The sequence below is a fragment of the Protopterus annectens genome, chromosome 5.part0, assembly GCF_019279795.1.
Source record: "Protopterus annectens isolate FY-2018-M chromosome 5.part0, PAN1.0, whole genome shotgun sequence".
Classification (NCBI taxonomy): Eukaryota; Metazoa; Chordata; order Ceratodontiformes; family Protopteridae; genus Protopterus; species Protopterus annectens.
This window is the reverse complement of record NC_056735.1, coordinates 1,289,754,976-1,289,774,662: the sequence shown is the minus strand read 5'-3', so window position 1 is coordinate 1,289,774,662 and position 19,687 is coordinate 1,289,754,976. Positions and strand designations below refer to the sequence as shown.

Sequence of the window (19,687 nt, the reverse complement as noted above, 5' to 3'; positions counted from 1 at the left end):
CGGAAAGAAACTGAGTTGGGAATTGTATACAGACTCATGCAACAAAGTAGCCCAGTCTCTACAACAAATGAAAGCTAAAAACATAAATAAAAGTAAACGAGTGACACTGATCAGAAGGTAGTTCAAAGAGATTAGGTACAAAGAAATACAGAAGAATGTTATTTACATTTATTAAGTGAATTCAGTGCACTTCACCATCCATTTAATACCAATTAATGCATCCCAAAACTAGAACAAAAATGCAAATAAATAAAACCCACGTACATGTGCTACAGGAAGAATAAAGAATGTTATGCTGCAAAATGGATGATCAGGATGCTGTTAAGCCAATGCAAGGAAAGGTAAGTCTCTCTTATTAGTAGATGAAAGCCCATTACCTGGGATAGCAACTGAGGTACAGCTCATGGAAAAAGGTGTAATGATATGGGCAAGTGCCAGCATAGCCAGCTGGAGTTTGGTGAAGCATATATCCTTTGAATGTCAGACTGATTTGTACAAGATGCTTGTGTTGCAGATGTGTTGGAACTACATGCCATTTGTATATCAAACTGATTTGTACCAATGCTTGTGCTAAAAATGTATTTGTGAAGTTTGTTTGTGTTGAAATGTATCAACAGTGCAACCTGTTAGAGTGAAAAGAAATGTACATGTATTATTGCAGCTGAATTAAATGTATCAGCTAGCTTACTTTAAGAAAAATGAGGGAAATGTAAATGAGCTGTTAAACCATTAAAACAGCACCTCACGGTACTGGATAGAACTGAAGACTCTAGGTTTGGAAAAAGCCTTTGTTCATTAGCTCAGTAAAAAGTGGAGAAACCCCAGGCACTGCCATAAACATTCAGATGTGCATTGTAGCTATCTATGCTAAACTCTTGTCTCGGCTTCAAAGGGGACTACTGCGAGACTTAGAGACAGGTGACCAGATGAGGTCATTCTGCCAGCCCTTTTGGAAATTATATTTTAGATATTACAAAGAGAAATCTCAGGGCATTGAGTATTCTGTTTGGGGGCCTGACTAGAAAGACTGCTCACGTATTTTATCTTGCTTTACCCAGGTAAGTTATTAAGGATCAGTAAACTCTCTTAAATCTGGTCAGGATTATAGTGAAGCTTAGTTTAGAGAGTGTTTTTCTTTATTGTATGAGTCTGTCCATCAATGCTAATTTCAATATTTTCTGTGATTTGAACTCTGTGGTTTGCTGTAAATATATAGTCAATATTTTCATGTTATTTTATTATGTATTACTAAATATATTTAAAACTTCTATTGTGGTTGTTCCTTGCAGAAAGTATCTAACCTTTGAGAGTACTTATATTTATTTGGTGACACTGTGTAGGCCACTCCAGAAGGCCTAGCTGTCTTGGTCAACTTACAATATTTTTTTGTTTTTTTTTGAAGTTGCCACTAGAGGGAACCATTAGCTTACTTTTCGGGATATATTTTTATATGTTTTAGTTGATTTTGTAAGATTCTAGTTTCAATAACTTGTACAGGGACACTTTTTAATGGTTTTATAATATATTTACACTTTTTCACATGCCATTTGTTTTACAAATGTTTTTAAACATATTTTCTTTTACACTGTTGTATTTTAATGTTAGTAAATGACAGAGTACTGCCCAAAGGATTTATGTTTTAATTTGAACTTCAATTTCATTGGCTACATTTTAATTATTGGATATATAAAAAGGGGATGAATGAGACATCTTATCATATGATGAAGCTGATGACGAAAACGGGATTTACATTGTGAACGTTAATTTTATTATTGTGGACGTCTCGTGCTTTGTGTTTGTTGGATTGTGACTATTAAAGCTGTGTTTGCCACTTTCTGTGAGTCCAAGGTGCTTTTTATTTGATTACTATAAATGAAAACAAACCATATTGACATATTCCAGCTGCAAACATTATGCATCACTTCTAAACTATCCAGTCATTGTCGGACCAACACTACATAGCTCATTCAAATCCTGCCATCCCTTAAACCTCATTCTTCCTCCAAAACGTTAATTTGCCTCATAATTAGATCAAGGAGATGTGCTTTACTGTAAATGTATACACTCACTTTCAGTAGGAAGAACAACAAACACCCTTGAGGTTTATCTGCAGTTATATAGCACATGATGAAAAAACAAAAGTAAAAAATGCAGTGAAATACTGGTCTGGATTCAGAAAGAAACCACCCATGATTGTTAACTACTGCAGCAAAAAGGACAATTTAATGTGATCATGAAAAACAGTGATTCAGCTGCAATGAGGAAATACCTTATTATTGGCTAATTTGAATGTATCTGATTGGAGCAGGAATTGCCACAAGCACTAATAAACACTTTGCTGTGGGAATCATCACTGGAGGCCCATTCATTGTGTTGACACAAGAACCTCCTCATTCATTCATTCTTCCACAGATATTTACACATTCAAACACACAAAGTATACACTCTTACGTGCACACACACACACACACACACACACACACACATACACAAAGAGACATCCCCATAGCTCCTAAGTATCCCTGAGTGTACAGAATATCCATGATTTTGCCTTTTATAACTGCCCAGTCCCTTTTAACTCATGGTCCATGATAAAGTTCAAGTGTATAGTGGATGAAAGCACTAAAGGTGATTCAGTTTTGCTTCTGGCACAGGCTGTACTGTTGTCCTTATGGTTATCTGTGGATGCATTTGGTTTTGGTTTGTTTTTTAGCATCTCATTCAGTTTTTCAGTTTGTATGCAACTGTTGTAGCTTAAAACCTCTAACCTTGTTCATAATGCAGATGTAATTTTTGTTAATATATCTAAACGAGAAGCATCTAATAGATTTTTAGGACAGTTTCAAAAGAGTATGCATTTCAAAATATGAAAACTTTTTTGGGACAAAATGTACATTTTTTTATACTTCAGATACCTGCACACTTCATACCTCCATTGATAAAATAAACCAGGTCTTTTGTCACCCTCCTCCCCAAAAAATGTGCAAGTTGGAGCTAGGGGCAGGAGTTGAGTTAGGATTAGGGTTAGCATATATGAGTGAGATGGCACAGGGAGATGAAGTGGTGTTAACCCTATCCATACAGTGCCCTTAATCTTAATCCTGCACATTACCAATGTATCTGTACGTTTCTTTTTTTTTTCTTTTTGGTTCACTGATTGTAGGTGGAGACTTTGCTTTCCTTTCACTATCAGTTTTGACTATTTTTCCTTTAAGTGCGATGTCAACATGCAGAAGTCAATGCAAGGTCTGTTGACGTTCTGCACATTGATAGATAATACCGTTCACACACACACACACACAACACACACACACTGTGTGGTGTTTGTATCTGTGTGTAGCTGATTAAACAATCTGTATACCAAATTAGGCAGTTTCAACAGAATAGAGCAGGTTAAGTTAGTGTCTACTGGCCACTGTTTCACATTAGCACATAATTTCTATTCTTTTCATTGTACACATTTCTTCTTTACTTGTTCTTTGTAAAATTGCATCGAGTAGTATCTGTCCAATTCTTAAGTCTGTGTATCATTTGTATATTTCTACAGGTGTAGCCCACACCAACAACCCTAACAGTCAACAGAAAATTGTTGAAGAACAAGCATTACCAATCCTTGTGAATCTGCTGAAGCATCACAGCTCTCTTCAGGTCAAGGTAGCACTATTTATCTGTTGATTTATTTATTTATTTGACTTTTGTTTACTGGGTCACTTGACCTGTTTTCAGTGGAGGTCCGGGTGGGGGCTCCACATTTCTACATAAACGTAAATTTGTATATACATATATAGATAGTTATAATTAGTTTAAACTTTTCCAAAGAGTAATAATGAGCAAAAGCATTATTTCATAGGTTCATAGGTTCATACTAGACTATCTGCCCTAGGGCATTTATAAGCCTAGCCAGAGTGTGTTTGGCTTTCGCCACCCATTTTAAATTAATTTTGCTATGCCCTTTTTCGAGGTTAGTATACTGTGCCTCTGTCTAACAGTGACACAGAAGTGATACCCGGGGTAAACCTACTATATCCCATCCACTCATCAAGATTCCTCTTGAAGAGAGTCAATGAGGGACTCTGCCTAACCTGGACTGGGATTTTATTCCAGAGTGAAGGGAGCCTCTGGGTTATGAATCTGTCCCTCCAGCATGTCCTATTTATTTCAGTGCTGAGGTTCAAGTCTCTCGATCATGTAGCTCGATGGGATTTGGATTTTCTGAGGTGCAGCATGTCCATTAATTCCGGGTTGGACATGGCTTTATATGTCAGGCACAGATCACCTCTGAGCAGGCGGTATGCCACTGAGTAGAGCTGGAGTTTCTTTAACCGGGCAGCATATGGCATCTGTTTGAGCCCTTTGATCCTCTTGGTGAGGTACTTTTGGGGTCTTTCCAGTTGTTGCAGGTGTCTGGTAAGGTACATCCCAAAAAAGGCATTGTACTCAATTATGGGCCTGATGAGGGATGAGTAAAGAGGCACGATGACCTCTCCTGATCTAGATGTGAATCCCTTCATGATTAGGTGGGCTATATAAAATGTTTTTCTAACCACTTTGGCCACGTGGTTGTCAAATGAGAGATTGCTATCAACTTGGATCCCCAGGTCCCTAATTACTTCTTCTGTACTTAATGGATTACCACCTATGTGGTAATTTGTGGGCACTTTGTTTTTGCCAAAGGGGATGACTATACACTTCTTGGCATTTAGCTTGAGGCCATGGCTCTGGCACCAGTTGTCTGTTTCTATGAGGCCCTTTTGGAGGATGCTTGTGTCAGCTGGAGAGTCGATTATAGCACCCAGTTTGCAGTCATCTGCAAACTTGGTCAGCCACAGTCCTTCCGTGTTGGCCTGTACCTCCGAGAAATATATACCAAACAGGGGAGGTCCCAGGACTGAGCCTTGTGGGATGCCACTTGTAACTGGTTTGGAGTCTGACATGGCTCCAGCAATTCTAACCATGTGGGTTCTGTCCTTGAGCCAGTTTGCAACCCATCTAGTGACATAGGGTTTTATATTTAAGCTGGTGAGCTTATCTATAATGCCCGAGTGGAGTATTGTATCGAAGGCTTTTGTGAGGTCTAGGTAGGCTGTGTGGACCACCTTCCCCTCGTCAATGGCCTTGGTAACTGTTTCAAAGAAATTGACCAGGTTTAAGAGGCAGGATCTGCCCTTAACAAAGCCGAACTGGGTAGGATCCAGTGTCTGTAGGTCCCCAATATCTTTTTTAATGAGGTCCATGATGATCCTTTCCATAGCTTTGCAGACCAAGCTAGTCAGGCTTATGAGGCTATAGTTTCCAGGATCCATTGAGGCACCACCTTTGTGGAGAGGGACCACTGTTGCTGTACGCCACTCTTTGGGTACATATCCTGTGGTAAGGCTGAGATTGAACAGTAGTTTTATGTTTGGGTTTAGCTCTTCTTGGAGTTCATGTAGGACGCAGCCCGGGACACCATCTGGTCCCATTGATGCTGTGTTTTTTGCTTTGGAGAGGGCGGCTCTTACCTGAGCATTTGAGATGTCGGGGGGGGCAACACTCTGCTGGGATAGATATTTGCCCTTTTGGTGTGGGGGGGGAGAGGTTTGCACTGAACCTGTCAGCTAGGATGTTGGCAATGTCTGTGGGTTCGATGTATGTTTTGTCATTTTGGACCAATTCTGAGCATATCTAGGAATTCCCACCCAGGTTACTAACATAACTAAAGAAAGCCTTGTGATTATCCTTACTGTCCTGTGCAATTTTTCTCTCGAAGCTGGCCTTAGACAATTTTATGAGTGCCCATAGTTTTTTGCTAACACTGATCAGAGATGCCTTCCCTTTTTGGGATTTTGCTCTATCATGTAGTAGCTTCCTCCTTCTATTGTATAGTTTGTTTATGGCTGGGGTCCACCAGACAGGACGTCTGCCTTTGGAGGACTGGGTCTTGGTTTTATTTGGGATTGCATGATCCATGCATTCCTGAAGGTGTTCACAGAATGCGTTTATAAAGGATTCTGCTGTCTGGGCCGTATTTTCCACAGGCCCGGGGGCTTTGAAGGATTCTACCTCTGTTTTGAGGAGTGTGAAATTTGCTTTAGAGAAGTTTTTCACTGTGGTTTTCTGGGCAGGGGGTGGGGTCGGAACAGTGGCGGCTGGTGACTTCAAATCACAGGGGGGCTGCAGGAGACAGCTGAATGGGTGGGGTCAAGGGGAGGGGGTGTGGTCAACCAGAAAGGGGAGGAGCTATGCACAAAACCACAAAAAACTAACTTTAATTAAATATGCTGCCCTGGGTGGCAAACCATCATTATGAAAGTCCAATCAAGACAAAAATAAGTGTAGAAGAATAAAAATATTTCAATGTATTGGCTGCATGACAGCTTACTTAATATCTAGATGGAAACAAAAGGTTGTGAGGCATGAAAAAATAAATTACTTTTTAAATACATTACTGGAATGCCAGTCAAAATCAAGTATAAGAAAACCAGAAGCACTCAACTCAAACCACTTCTCCTTGCACTGCAGTCCTAATTATAATATATTCAGCTTTATTAAAGTACCAAGTAACATGCTGAAAGTAGAAATCTATGTGATGCCCCCACTTGTAAAAATGTTTCTTATCCAAAAAGACCTGCTGCCTGACAACTTGTTTCATGGGGAAAACATGATAAAAGTAAAAATGAAAAGCAAACAAGAAACAAGCTCAAGATACATTGCTTAAAGGATTACTGTACAGGTTATGGACCACACATGATTGGCATTCTGTTTAGTTTACGGGTAAAGTCTGTAGAGATGACTGGAAGTCTCCAACAAGTGTAATGAGCTTTTAAAATAATGGAATCCTGTCCTTTAATACCCAAGGCTTATACATTATCTAGTCAAGTATTCTCTGCATGGCAACAACAGAAAGGCTTTCAGTGTTGGCAATTCTTTAACAGTATGCTTATTAAAGCTTACTTGCATCTTACGATCTCAGACAAGCTTACCTTATGGTCATTAAAGCATTGCTACTTAAAAACACAGAGCAACAGGCACTTTGAGTAATAAGCATAAATCTGAGTAATAAGCATAAATCAACAGTAGAAAAATATGACAGAAACCAGACCATTCTGCAAAATCAAGGACAGATGAAAAGCCACTGTAGTACTTATGCAGTGTGTCCTCCCATCCAAGGTAGATACAACTACTCCTTGCCTTGCTTGGACACATCCAGAGTCACTACATGGGGGAGTGGGGTGCAACAGGCATGTCACAATTTGAAATCTCTCTGGCTGACTGGGATGGCCCTGACACATTTGTCATACCTCTCAACCTCAAGAGCAAGAAATCTGGACAAAGCCATACACAGAAGTGGGACAAAGGCCCAACAATAAGGACAATTTTTAAATATTGCTCTAATAAACTTAGAAAGATAATAGAATAGGTCTTGCATTAGTATGAATTTTCTGAAGGGTATAAAATCTGAAACTCAAATGTCTGTCATTTTCTAACTTCAGTCTTTAGTGATTTGTCACTAATTTGCCAAAAAACACAATTTTATGAAAAATGGACCAAAAATGTGATGCAAAAATATAAAATAGACACACAATACAGCTGCTACCTGTCAAAGAAGGGACACTTTAATATTAGTACTGCTACCTTGAGCAGCTGACAAAATATAAAAGAATCTACATGCATTTCAAGTAATCTATAACTTTGATTATTACAGTTATTTCTTAATTGTAAACCCTCTATGTTTTCTTCCAAAATTGCTATTTTATGGAGGGATTATTAGGGGAAGAGCAACATTTTGAGCCAAAATTGGGGACAGTTGAGAGGTTGGCTATGCCTAATTCTATAAAGCAATTTATTTGCATGTACCTCTCAACCTGTTAATGCAGTAAATCTGAACAAGGCCAAATATATTGGGGCACATATAAACAGTACTAAAATTGCTCTTGTATAAATTGAAACAGTTGATAGAACAGCTCTTACTTTAACATGCATTTTTCTGAAGGTTATGAAGTCTGAAACTTATTATTGAGTGACTTCTGGCAAATCATTTAGGAATTAAAACTACAAATTTTATGAACAACAAACCAAAAATAAGAAGCAAAAATCTATTCATTCTTTGAAAATCTGGACAGTTGTGAGGTATAGTTCAGCTGGGCCTGTCTGAGTTTGCTGCCCTTCCCCCTCTGACAAAATAATGGTTGAATGGAGCCTCTGCAGCCATTCCAATGAACCATTATACTTGGCTATTTCACTCCATTTACCATAAACACTAGTGTGCATACTGCTTTACTTCTATGATGAGTTGGACTTCATTTGAAAGTTTTATTTTGTATTTTACAGCACAAACACTAAGTCATCTGTTAAACAAAGCAATGCAGTCTCACAATGAAAACTTAGCATTAAAACTTCTCTGCCCTTGAAACTCACATTCATTGAAACAGCATTGAAACCCACATTCAAAGAAAATACATTTTGCCAGTGGCAGATAAAGATTAATTTTGGGCTGTTTTCAATCATAGGCCCCTTGCATATGAAACATACATGTGCTCTTTGATACACCTTCCTCATTGTACTAAAATTATATTCCTTGTACAATACAGTACACTTGTTAGAGGGTGTTTTAAATTTGTTTTGAACATTTTTCCAGTAAGCAATGAAACAAACCATATGCACCCATAATGGCAAAACTGCCCAGTTGAGAACATTTATCATAAAAAAAGTCTACTCAGACTTCCACAGTCTACCATTATTAGTAAATATACACAATTCTACAGTCCACCATTATTAGTAAATATGCACAATTCCACAGTCAACCATTATTAGTAAATATGCACAATTCTACAGTCCACCACTATCAGTAAATATGCACAATTCTACAGTCCACCTTTATCAGTAAATATGCACAATTCTACAGTCCATTATCAGTAAATATGCACAATCTCTGAAGTAAGTCATCTAAATAATTCCACATTAAAGAAATCTGTAACTAATGAAGCGGTTGCTGCTAGCAATCATCTTTATATTTCATGGTTTCATCGAAAAATAAAGTGTCTGTTGCCCCTCAGGAATAAATTGCCTATATTACATTAAAAAAATGATAAGCTAGTAATAATATTGCAAGAGGAAATAGATGGCAAACTGATAACGAACTCATAGTTAGTATCTTCACCAAGGAGAACATTCTCAGTACGACAGCATCCACCCCTTGTGGGAGTAGAACCCACAGCCTTCTGCATCAAAAGCAAGTACACAACCTGTTGTGCTATAGTATTAACTAGGCAATGCACTAAACTTCTATTCCCCTGCAGCTCTCAGCTCCTTGTAAAATCTACTCAATACTCAACTGCATCTCAACTTCGCAGCTCAAGAAAACTGGAAAAAGCCAAAATGCATTGGGGGGGGGGGGCAAAAGCCCAAAAAACAGGGGCACATTAAACATTGCTTGTATAATCTTGGAAAGTTGCTAGAATAAAATGTTGTGTTGCCACCATATATTTTAGTGCCGAGGTCCCTGAGCAAAAAACAGTCAGAGTAACATACCACTACGCCACATCAGCTGCTTTGTAAAAGAGAGGAAGACTGAAACTTAAATGGCTATCATTTAGTGAATTCAGTTCTCACCATAGCTGTCAACCTCTTAGTACAAAACACCTGGACAAACCCAGTAATGAGGGAATACAGCCCTCAAACATATTCAGTGAATTCAGTTCTTGCCATAGCTGTCAACCTTAGCACAAAAACCTGGATGAAGCCAATAATGGGGGGAATACAGTCCCAAAAATAGGGACAAATTTAAAATATTCATCTTATAAACTTAGAAAATTGCTAAAAAAAGGTTGTGCTACTATGTATTCTGAAGAACATGAAGTTTGAAATTCAAATGCTGGTCAATTTTACTGCAGACAGAACAAAACAATTTTCAGCAGAGACGAGGGATTAATACTGCAGACACGCCTTTGTAAAATGGCAGGGCACCAGAGCAAATCCACACAAATACAGGGAGGAGATGCAGACAGAAGCCACCCCAACCAAGAATCAAACCAGAAAACCTATAGCTGTGAGGCAACAATACTATCACTGCACCATCAATTATGCAAGGAATTAAACATTCAGAAACCTGAAGTCTGAAATTCAAATGCCTGTCAATTTTACTGCAGACAGAACAAAAACAATTTTCAGCAGAGACGCAGGGATTAAAACTGCAGACCCGTCTTTGTAAAATGGCAGGGCACCAGAGCAAATCCACACAAACACAGGGAGGAGATGCAGACTCCACACAGAAGCCACCCCAACCAAGAATCAAACCAGAAAACCTATAGCTGTGAGGCAACAATACTACCACTGCACCATCAATTATGCAAGGAATTAAACATTCAGAAACCTGAAGTCTGAAATTCAAATGCCTGTCAATTTTACTGGACAGAACAAAACCAATTTTCAGCAGAGACGCAGGGATTAATACTGCAGACCCGTCTTTGTAAAATGGCAGGGCACCAGAGCAAATCCACACAAACACAGGGAGGAGATGCAGACTCCACACAGAAGCCACCCCAACCAAGAATCAAACCAGAAAACCTATAGCTGTGAGGCAACAATACTACCACTGCACCATCAATTATGCAAGGAATTAAACATTCAGAAACCTGAAGTCTGAAATTCAAATGCCTGTCAATTTTACTGCGGACAGAACAAAACCAATTTTCAGCAGAGACGAGGGATTAATACTGCAGACACGTCTTTGTAAAATGGCAGGGCACCAGAGCAAATCCACACAAACACAGGGAGGAGATGCAGACTCCACACAGAAGCCACCCCAACCAAGAATCAAACCAGAAAACCTATAGCTGTGAGGCAACAATACTACCACTGCACCATCAATTATGCAAGGAATTAAACATTCAGAAACCTGAAGTCTGAAATTCAAATGCCTGTCAATTTTACTGCGGACAGAACAAAAACAATTTTCAGCAGGGATTAAAACTGCAGACACGTCTTTGTAAAATGGCAGGGCACCAGAGCAAATCCACACAAACACATGGAGAAGATGCAGACTCCACACAGAAGCCACCCCAACCAAGAATCAAACCTATAGCTGTGAGGCAACAATACTACCACTGCACCATCAATTATGCAAGGATTTAAACATTCAGAAACCTGAAGTCTGAAATTCAAATGCCTGTCAATTTTACTGCGGACAGAACAAAACCAATTTTCAGCAGAGACGCAGGGATTAATACTGCAGACACGTCTTTGTAAAATGGCAGGGCACCAGAGCAAATCCACACAAACACAGGGAGGAGATGCAGACTCCACACAGAAGCCACCCCAACCAAGAATCAAACCAGAAAACCTATAGCTGTGAAGCAACAATACTACCACTGCACCATAAAATATGCAAGAAATTAAACATTCAAAAACCCTTAAGTCTGAAATTCAAATGCCTGTCAATTTTATTTAACATTTTTTAATCAGGACAGTCTGACTTGGAACAAAAAAACAATTTTCAGCAGAGGCCCAGGAAGAAATAATGCAGACATGTCTTTGTAACATGGGAGGACACAAAAGCAAACCCACACAAACACAGGGAGAAGATACAGACCCCACAAAGAAGGAACCCCAGCCAAGAATCAAACACGAAAACCTGCAGCTGTGAGGCAACAATGCTACTACTACACCATCAAATATCAAGCATTACAGCATTTACAAACCACAGATATTATGAGGAACAGATCAGATTGAATATGAGGCAAAAATCTGCAATTTTTTTTACAAATGGTGGTGGGTAGGGAACTCAAGTCTTTAACACCTGCATACAGGGTACAGGGTTCAAGCCTGAGGTATTCCCTACCACACCACCATGAGCACCTGGGGCATTTACACACACACACACACACACACACCTCTCTCCAGTATAAACATTGTAAAACATAAGCACCATACACTTACAATCCAGTATAAACATCAAAGCACCATACACACACAATCCAGTATAAACATAAAAGCACCATACACAATCCAGTATAAACATTGTAAAGTAAAAAGCACCATACACTTACCTGAATACATCCTGCCCGTGCAATACTCCAAAGACCCGCAAGATCCCAAAGCTCCTTCCTGATGACAAGACTGTCCTGACTGCTGCTCTTGCAGTCTGGACGTGACCCATAATCCTAGCAAGTCTGTGCACTTTAAAAGTGCACAGATGTCTCCTTGTGTCCCCCTATGGGGACTGCCAGACTGCCTTGAGCATGCGCATAGACTGACAGTAGTCGGGACTACTGCGCATGTGTGAAATTTCAAAAAATAATTTTTTGTTTATTTTGAGGGGGCTGCAGTCCGGCAACCTGATGCCATGAGCCGCCCCTGGGTCGGAATGTGAATATCCAGTGAGATTAGTTTATGGTCTGATCTTACCAGTGAGGGATACACTTCTGGTCTGGAGCATAGAGTCCCCGTGTTGGTGATGATCAGGTCCAGTATGTTTTCCCCTCTTGTGGGAGTGGTAACAAGTTGTTTCATAGCGTTTGAGTGTATAAATTCTAGGAACCTTTGAGCTAGGGTATTGGAGCTAGAGTAATGCTCCCAGTCTATGTTTGGGTAGTTGAAGTCGCCCAATATAATGGTGTTTGGAGAGACCTTCATATTTTCCAGTGTTCTCAGGAAGGCCGAGTGGGGTTCCTGGGTTTGGGAGGATGGTCTGTAGCAGGCTATAAACTGGAAGGCTGTTTTACCCACTGTTAGTTGCACATGGATAGTTTCTGATGCTTCGTGCTGTGCCACCAACCTGGAGGTGTGGGTATCTTTGACGAATATTGATACTCCCCCTCCTTTTTTGGTTTGGTCCAAGTTTTGGGGCCGAAAAGCATGGTATGAGGTATAACCTGGCAGTGCTGGGGTGCTCTCAGGAGCCTTGAACCAGGTTTCTGTTACTGCACAGATATTGATGTTCTCCATGCTAAGGAGAGTTTCGAGTGCATGCATCTTGAGGTTTAGACTTCTGGCATTGAGTAGCATTACTCTTAGTTTCTTATCCCTTGTGATACCTATGGAGGTGGGTTTGTCTTTTGAGCCTTGACTAAAAAAGGCACTATGGGGGTAGCAAGAGCCTTTGCCAATATCCGAAAGCTCAGAGGTGACAGGTGCAAGCCGTCCCTAGTGAAGCATCGTGGCTTGTCGAGCATGTCATCCCAGGCTGACAGGCATTGGATCCCCTTTGAATGACACCAATACTTAAGCCAATTGTTGAAATTGATCATCTTGTCTTCATATTGTGGCATCATTCTTGGTGAGGGTAAGATGCTACTCAAGGTCAGGGTCATACCGGCCTGGGCCACATGCTCAGAGAGCTCCTCTATGTCTCTTTTCATGTAGTCCAGGGAGGTACGTCTCAGGTCATTCACACCAGCATGGACAATGATGGAGTCATATTTGCACTTGCCTTGGAGTGACCTGAGTGCTTGTGTTATGTGGCGGATCCTAGCACCCAACAGGCAGCTCACCGTGACCTTCTCCTTGTTCAGCCTGGTGAGCGGGATGTCAGTGTGCCTGATGATAGAGTCACCTTTTACAAGTGTATCAGATGTGTTTTTAAGCCTTAAGGGCTGTGACTGTTCAGCACACTGGCTTTGTGAGCTATGTGTTGCACGTGTTTTGTTTTGGGGTAGCGGTTGCTTGGGTGTCTGCTTTGGAGGTCTCTGCTGCTTAGGCAGATTTTTATTTAGAGCCTCCAAGTATGTTTTTGTGTGTTTATGTGTTTGGTTTGCTGTCATGGTAGGTCTATGTGAGACTGGAATTGTAGTGAGTGTGATTTCCTTCTCCTCCTGACAGGTTTCATCATTACTGAGTTGAGAGAGCTTAGCCTCCAGTTTGGCTATATGGTTGCATCTCTCACATGTGTTGGAATTTGTTGGGAGGAGGAGAGGGTTGTCTGTGTACATGAGGCAGTTGTAACATTGCCTCAAGATTCCCAGATTCACCAGCTGGACCAGAGAGGAGATTGACAACTGACCTTTGGACATGCTAGAATAGTATTGGGAATTCCTTTATAATTGAAAACAGGGCCAATGGGGAACAAGGTACTCAAGGGGAGTTTGTGAGGGTGTAGTGCTTTTAATTTTTTAGTGCTGACTTATATAATTGCTTTAGTGAGCAAGTGCCAGGTAACTTAAATGCAATGTGTTACAGGTAACTTAAATGCAAAATGACAAACAGTAACTTTCTTTCAAGTGAAACAAGGAAATAAGTACAGTAAGCAATGCAGATGTCACTAGGGATCCACAGAAGCGCTGAAAAGTCGCGTTTTAGGTGGAATTAGCATTTCAGGGAAATAACAAGCAAACAAGCATACAAACAAAGCTAGATTCAGCAGACCTGGATCTAGTCTATGCTACAGCAAACAAGGTGTACCAATTTCAGTAAGAAACAGTTCAGATATGCAGGCACTATAAGCCTTTAACCAGAAATTCCCAGCTCAGAAGGGCAGAGTCCAGCCTCTCCTCCCACAAGAGTGCAGACCACGAACCTTCTTAATGTAAAATAACTGGCCTGAAGCCCAAGTGCTTAAACCAGAACTAATACACTTTTAGAATAACATACACTGAGCCCTCAATCAGCAGTTCCCAACTTAGAAGGATGTAAGCTACCTGTCCTGCCACCACAGTGCAGGCCACAAACCTTCCTAATGTAAAACAACTGGTCTGAGCCCAAGTGCTTAATCCAAAAGACTTAGAATGATAGCTACACTTTAATCAAGTTACTACCAAGCAGTAATAAATACAATTGAATACTTTAAAGAATGCCTGGATTATTGCTCAAGTTATACAAACAAAGCTAGATTCAGCAGGCCTGGATCTAGTCTATGCTACAGCAAACAAGGTATACCAATTTAGTAACAAACGGTTCAAATATGCAGGCACTATAAGCCTTTAACCAGAAATTCCCAGCTCAGAAAGGCAGAGTCCAGCCTCTCCTCCCACAAGAGTGCAGACCACGAACCTTCCTAATGTAAAATAACTGGCCTGAAGCCCAAGTGCTTAAACCAGAACTAATACACTTTTAGAATAACAGACACTGAGCCCTCAATCAGCAGTTCCCAACTTAGAAGGATGTAAGCTACCTGTTCTGCCACCACAGTGCAGGCCACAAACCTTCCAAATGTAAAACAACTGGTCTGAGCCCAAGTGATTAATCAAAAAGACTTAAAATGATGGCTACACTTTAATCAAGTTACTACCAAGCAGTAATAAATACAATTGAATACTTTAAAGAATGCCTGGATTAGTGCTCAAGTTATACAAACAAATCTAGATTCAGCAGGCCTGGATCTAGTCTATCCTACAGCAAACAAGGTGTACCAATTTAGTAAGAAGCAGTTCAAATATGCAGGAACTATAAGCCTTTTAACCAGAAATTCCCAACTCAGAAGGGCAGAGTCCAGCCTCTCCTCCCACAATTGGGATCCAATGCCTGTCAGCCTGGGATGACATGCTCGACAAGCCACGATGCTTCGCTAGGGACAGCTTGCACCTGTCACCCCTGGGCTTTCAGATATTGGCAAAGGCTCTTGCTTCCCCCATAGTGCCTTTTTTAGTCAAGGCTCAAAAGACAAACCCACCTCCATAGGTATCACAAGGGATAAGAAACTAAGAGTAATGCTACTCAATGCCAGAAGTCTAAACCTCAAGATGCATGCACTCAAAACTCTCCTTAGCATGGAGAACATTGATATCTCTGCAGTAACAGAAACCTGGTTCAAGGCTCCCGAGAGCACCCCAGCACTACCAGGTTATACCTCATACCGTGCTTTTCGGCCCCAAAACTTGGACCGAACCACAAAAGGAGGGGGAGTATCAATATTCATCAAAGATACCCACACCTCCAGGTTGGTGGCACAGCATGAAGCATCAGAGACTATCCATGTGCAACGAACAGTGGGTAAAACTGCCTTCCAGTTTATAGCTTGCTACAGACCACCCTCCCAAACCCAGGAACCCCACTCGGCCTTAATGAGAACACTGGAAAATATGAAGGTCTCTCCAAACACCATTATATTGGGTGACTTCAACTACCCAAACATAGACTGGGAGCATTACTCCAGCTCCAACACCCTAGCCCAAAGGTTCCTAGAATTTATAAACTCAAATGCTATGGAACAACTTGTTACCACTCTCACAAGAGGGGAAAACCTACTGGGCCTGATCATCACCAACATGGGGACTCTATGCTCCAGACCAGAAGTGTATCCCTCACTGGTAAGATCAGACCATAAACTAATCTCACTGGATATTCACATCCTGACCCCACCCCCTGCCCAGAAAACCACAGTGAAAAACTTCTCTAAAGCAAATTTCACAATCCTCAAAACCAAGGTGGAATCCTTCAAAGCCCCTGAGCCTGTGGAAAATATGTCCCAGACCGCAGAATCCTTTATAAATGCATTCTATGAACACCTTCAGGAATGCATGGATCATGCAATCCCAAATAAAACCAAGACCCAATCCTCCAAAGGTAGACGTCCTGTCTGGTGGACCCCAGCCATAAACAAACTATACAATAGAAGGAGGAAGCCACTACATGATACAGCAAAATCCCAAAAAGGGAAGGCATCTCTGATCAGTATTAGCAAAAAACTACGGGCACTCATAAAATCGTCTAAGGCCAGCTTCAAGAGAAAAATTGCACAGGACACTAAGGATAATCACAAGGCTTTCTTTAGTTATGTTAGGAACCTGGGTGGGAATTCCCAGATATGCTCAGAATGAGTCCAAAATGACAAAAAATACATCAAACCCACAGACATTGCCAACATCCTAGCTGACAGGTTCAGTGCAAACTCCCCCCCCCCACCAAAAGGGCAAATATCTATCCCAGCAGAGTGCTGCCCCCCCTGACATCTCAGATGCTCAGGTAAGAGCCACCCTCTCCAAAGCAAAAAACAAAGCATCAATCGGACCAGAAGGTGTCCCGGGCTGCGTCCTACATGAAATCCAAGAAGAGCTAAACCCAAACATAAAACTACTGTTCAATCTCAGCCTTACTACAGGATATGTACTCAAAGAGTGGTGTACAGCAACAGTGGTCCCTCTCCACAAAGGTGGTGCCTCAACGGATCCTGGAAACTATTGCCCCATAAGCCTTACTAGCTTGGTCTGCAAAGCTATGGAAAGGATCATCATGGACCTCATAAATAAAGATATTGGGGACCTACAGACACTGGATCCTACCCAGTTTGGCTTTGTTAGGGGCAGATCCTGCCTCTTAAACCTGGTTGATTTCTTTGAAACAGTCACCAAGACCATTGAAGAGGGGATGGTGGTCCACACAGCCTACTTGGACCTCGCAAAAGCCTTCGATACAATACCCCACTCGGGCATTATAGATAAGCTCACCAGCTTAAATATAAACCCATATGTCACTAGATGGGTTGCAAACTGGCTCAAGGACAGAACCCACATGCTTAGAATTGCTGGAGCCATGTCAGACTCCAAACCAGTTACAAGTGGCATCCCACAAGGCTCAGTCCTGGGACCTCTCTTGTTCGGTATATATTTCTCGGAGGTACAGGCCAACACGGAAGGACTGTGGCTGACCAAGTTCGCAGATGACTGCAAACTGGGCGCCATAATTGACTCTCCAGCCGACACAACCATCCTCCAAAAGGGCCTCATAGAAACAGACAACTGGTGCCAGAGCCATGGCCTCAAGCTAAACGCCAAAAAGTGTATAGTCATCCCCTTTGGCAAAAACAAAGTGCCCACAAATTACCACATAGGTGGTAATCCACTAAGTACAGAAGAAGTAATTAGGGACCTTGGGACCCAAGTTGATAGCAATCTCTCATTTGACAACCAAGTGGCCAAAGTGGTTAGAAAAACATTTTATATAGCCCACCTATTCATGAAGGGATTCACATCTAGATCAGGGGAGGTCATCGTGCCTCTTTACTCATCCCTCATCAGGCCCATAATTGAGTGCAATGCCCCTTTTGGGATGTACCTTACCAGACACCTGCAGCAACTGGAAAGACCCCAAAAGTACCTCACCAAGAGGATCAAAAGGCTCAAACAGATGCCATATGCTGCCCAGTTAAAGAAACTCCAGCTCTACTCAGTGGCATACCACCTGCTCAGAGGCGATCTGTGCCTGACATATAAAGCCATGTCCAACCCGGAATTAATGGACATGCTGCACCTCAGAAAATCCAAATCCCATCAAGCTACGCTCGAGAGACTTGAACCTCAGCACTGAAATAAATAGGACATGCTGGAGGGACAGATTCATAACCCAGAGGCTCCCTTCACTCTGGAATAAAATCCCAGTCCAGGTTAGGCAGAGTCCCTCATTGACTCTCTTCAAGAGGAATATTGATGAGTGGATGGGAGATTGTAGGTTTACCCTGGGTATCACTTCTGTGTCACTGTTAGACAGAGGCACAGTATACTAACCTCGAAAAAGGGCATAGCAAAATGAATTTAAAATGGGTGGCGAAAGCCAAACACACTCTGGCTAGGCTTATAAATGCCCTAAGGCAGATAGCCTAGTATGAACCTATGAATCTACTAAGAGGCGATCTCTGCTTGACTTACAAAGCCATGTCTGACCAGCTCTGTTAGAAATGATACATTTAAAGAAATCCCAATCCCTCCACACTACATGCTCCAGAGACCTCAGCCTCATTGCCACAATCAACAGAACATGCTGGAGGGACAGGTTCATAACCCAGAGACTGCCCATTCTCTTGAATAGACTTCCCATACATGTCAAGCAGAGCACCTCACTAGCCGTCTTCAAGAGAAATCTTGATGAGTGGATGGGAAATAGAAAGTTCACCCCGGGGATCACTCCAGTGGTTCTACTTGAGAGAGCCACTGAGAAGTAACGTCTGGCGGCACGATGCCAGGGCACTTCTATGGGCTAGGCTTGTAAAGGCTCTAGGGCCATTAGCCTAGTACACACCTATGCACCTATGAACCTATGAAGATAAGAGAGCCAAATATAGCTCTATAGATACAGCTAGATATAGATTATAGATACAGATACGAGTATATACAATATCAAACCTATCCCATTGAAACTCAACTTAGTGAAACTCTACGATGGACTATATCATGGATCCTGCAGGGAAGGGGTCAAGTAGTTGTCTTGCAGCATTCTTGCATTTTACACAACAAGAGTAGATCAAATTGTGATGACTAGTCCTGTATCAAGCAAACTAATGCTTAAGGAGACCATCTCAATATAAAGATAGAGAGACATACTGATGCATATGTAAGCATGATATATATATGTGTGCATGGAACCGTGTATGATGAGAGAACAGGTTTCATGATGAGTGATGAAGCACTAAAATTCTGTTGGAATCCTGCTTTAAAACAAAGCTGAATACACTGGATTGAGAACAGATGGAATCAGCTCCATTAATGAGTGCCATGATTGCAGAAGTGATATGAGCTCAAGCTCACATTCCCCATGGTGTTGTAACAATGCATTATGCTTTAGATAAAAAAAAATTGCATTTGGCAGACTAAGCTTTAGTCCGAGCCACGGCAAGGATATGAAATGCAGCTGATGTCAGTGAAACAGACCGTATTTAATTTCATCCACTTTAATTTATACCAGCCTATAAAACAGCATACTCTTTTTATCTGCTCAAAATATTTTATTATTTTTTAGAAAATTATTACAAGATGTGTTGAGCATAAAACAGCACACTCTTAGT

General features: G+C 41.2%; 1 protein-coding gene across 1 annotated transcript in view; it reads left to right on the top strand.

Annotated features, from left to right (window-relative positions):
- The window catches only part of LOC122802354 (ankyrin and armadillo repeat-containing protein-like), a 1,115,117-nt gene that overhangs the window by 971,567 nt on the left and 123,863 nt on the right, over nucleotides 1-19,687 (top strand). The window contains exon 19 of the mRNA XM_044071991.1: nucleotides 3,548-3,654. Coding sequence (XP_043927926.1) covers nucleotides 3,548-3,654 — 107 coding nt within the window. The remainder of the gene's footprint in view (nucleotides 1-3,547; nucleotides 3,655-19,687) is intronic.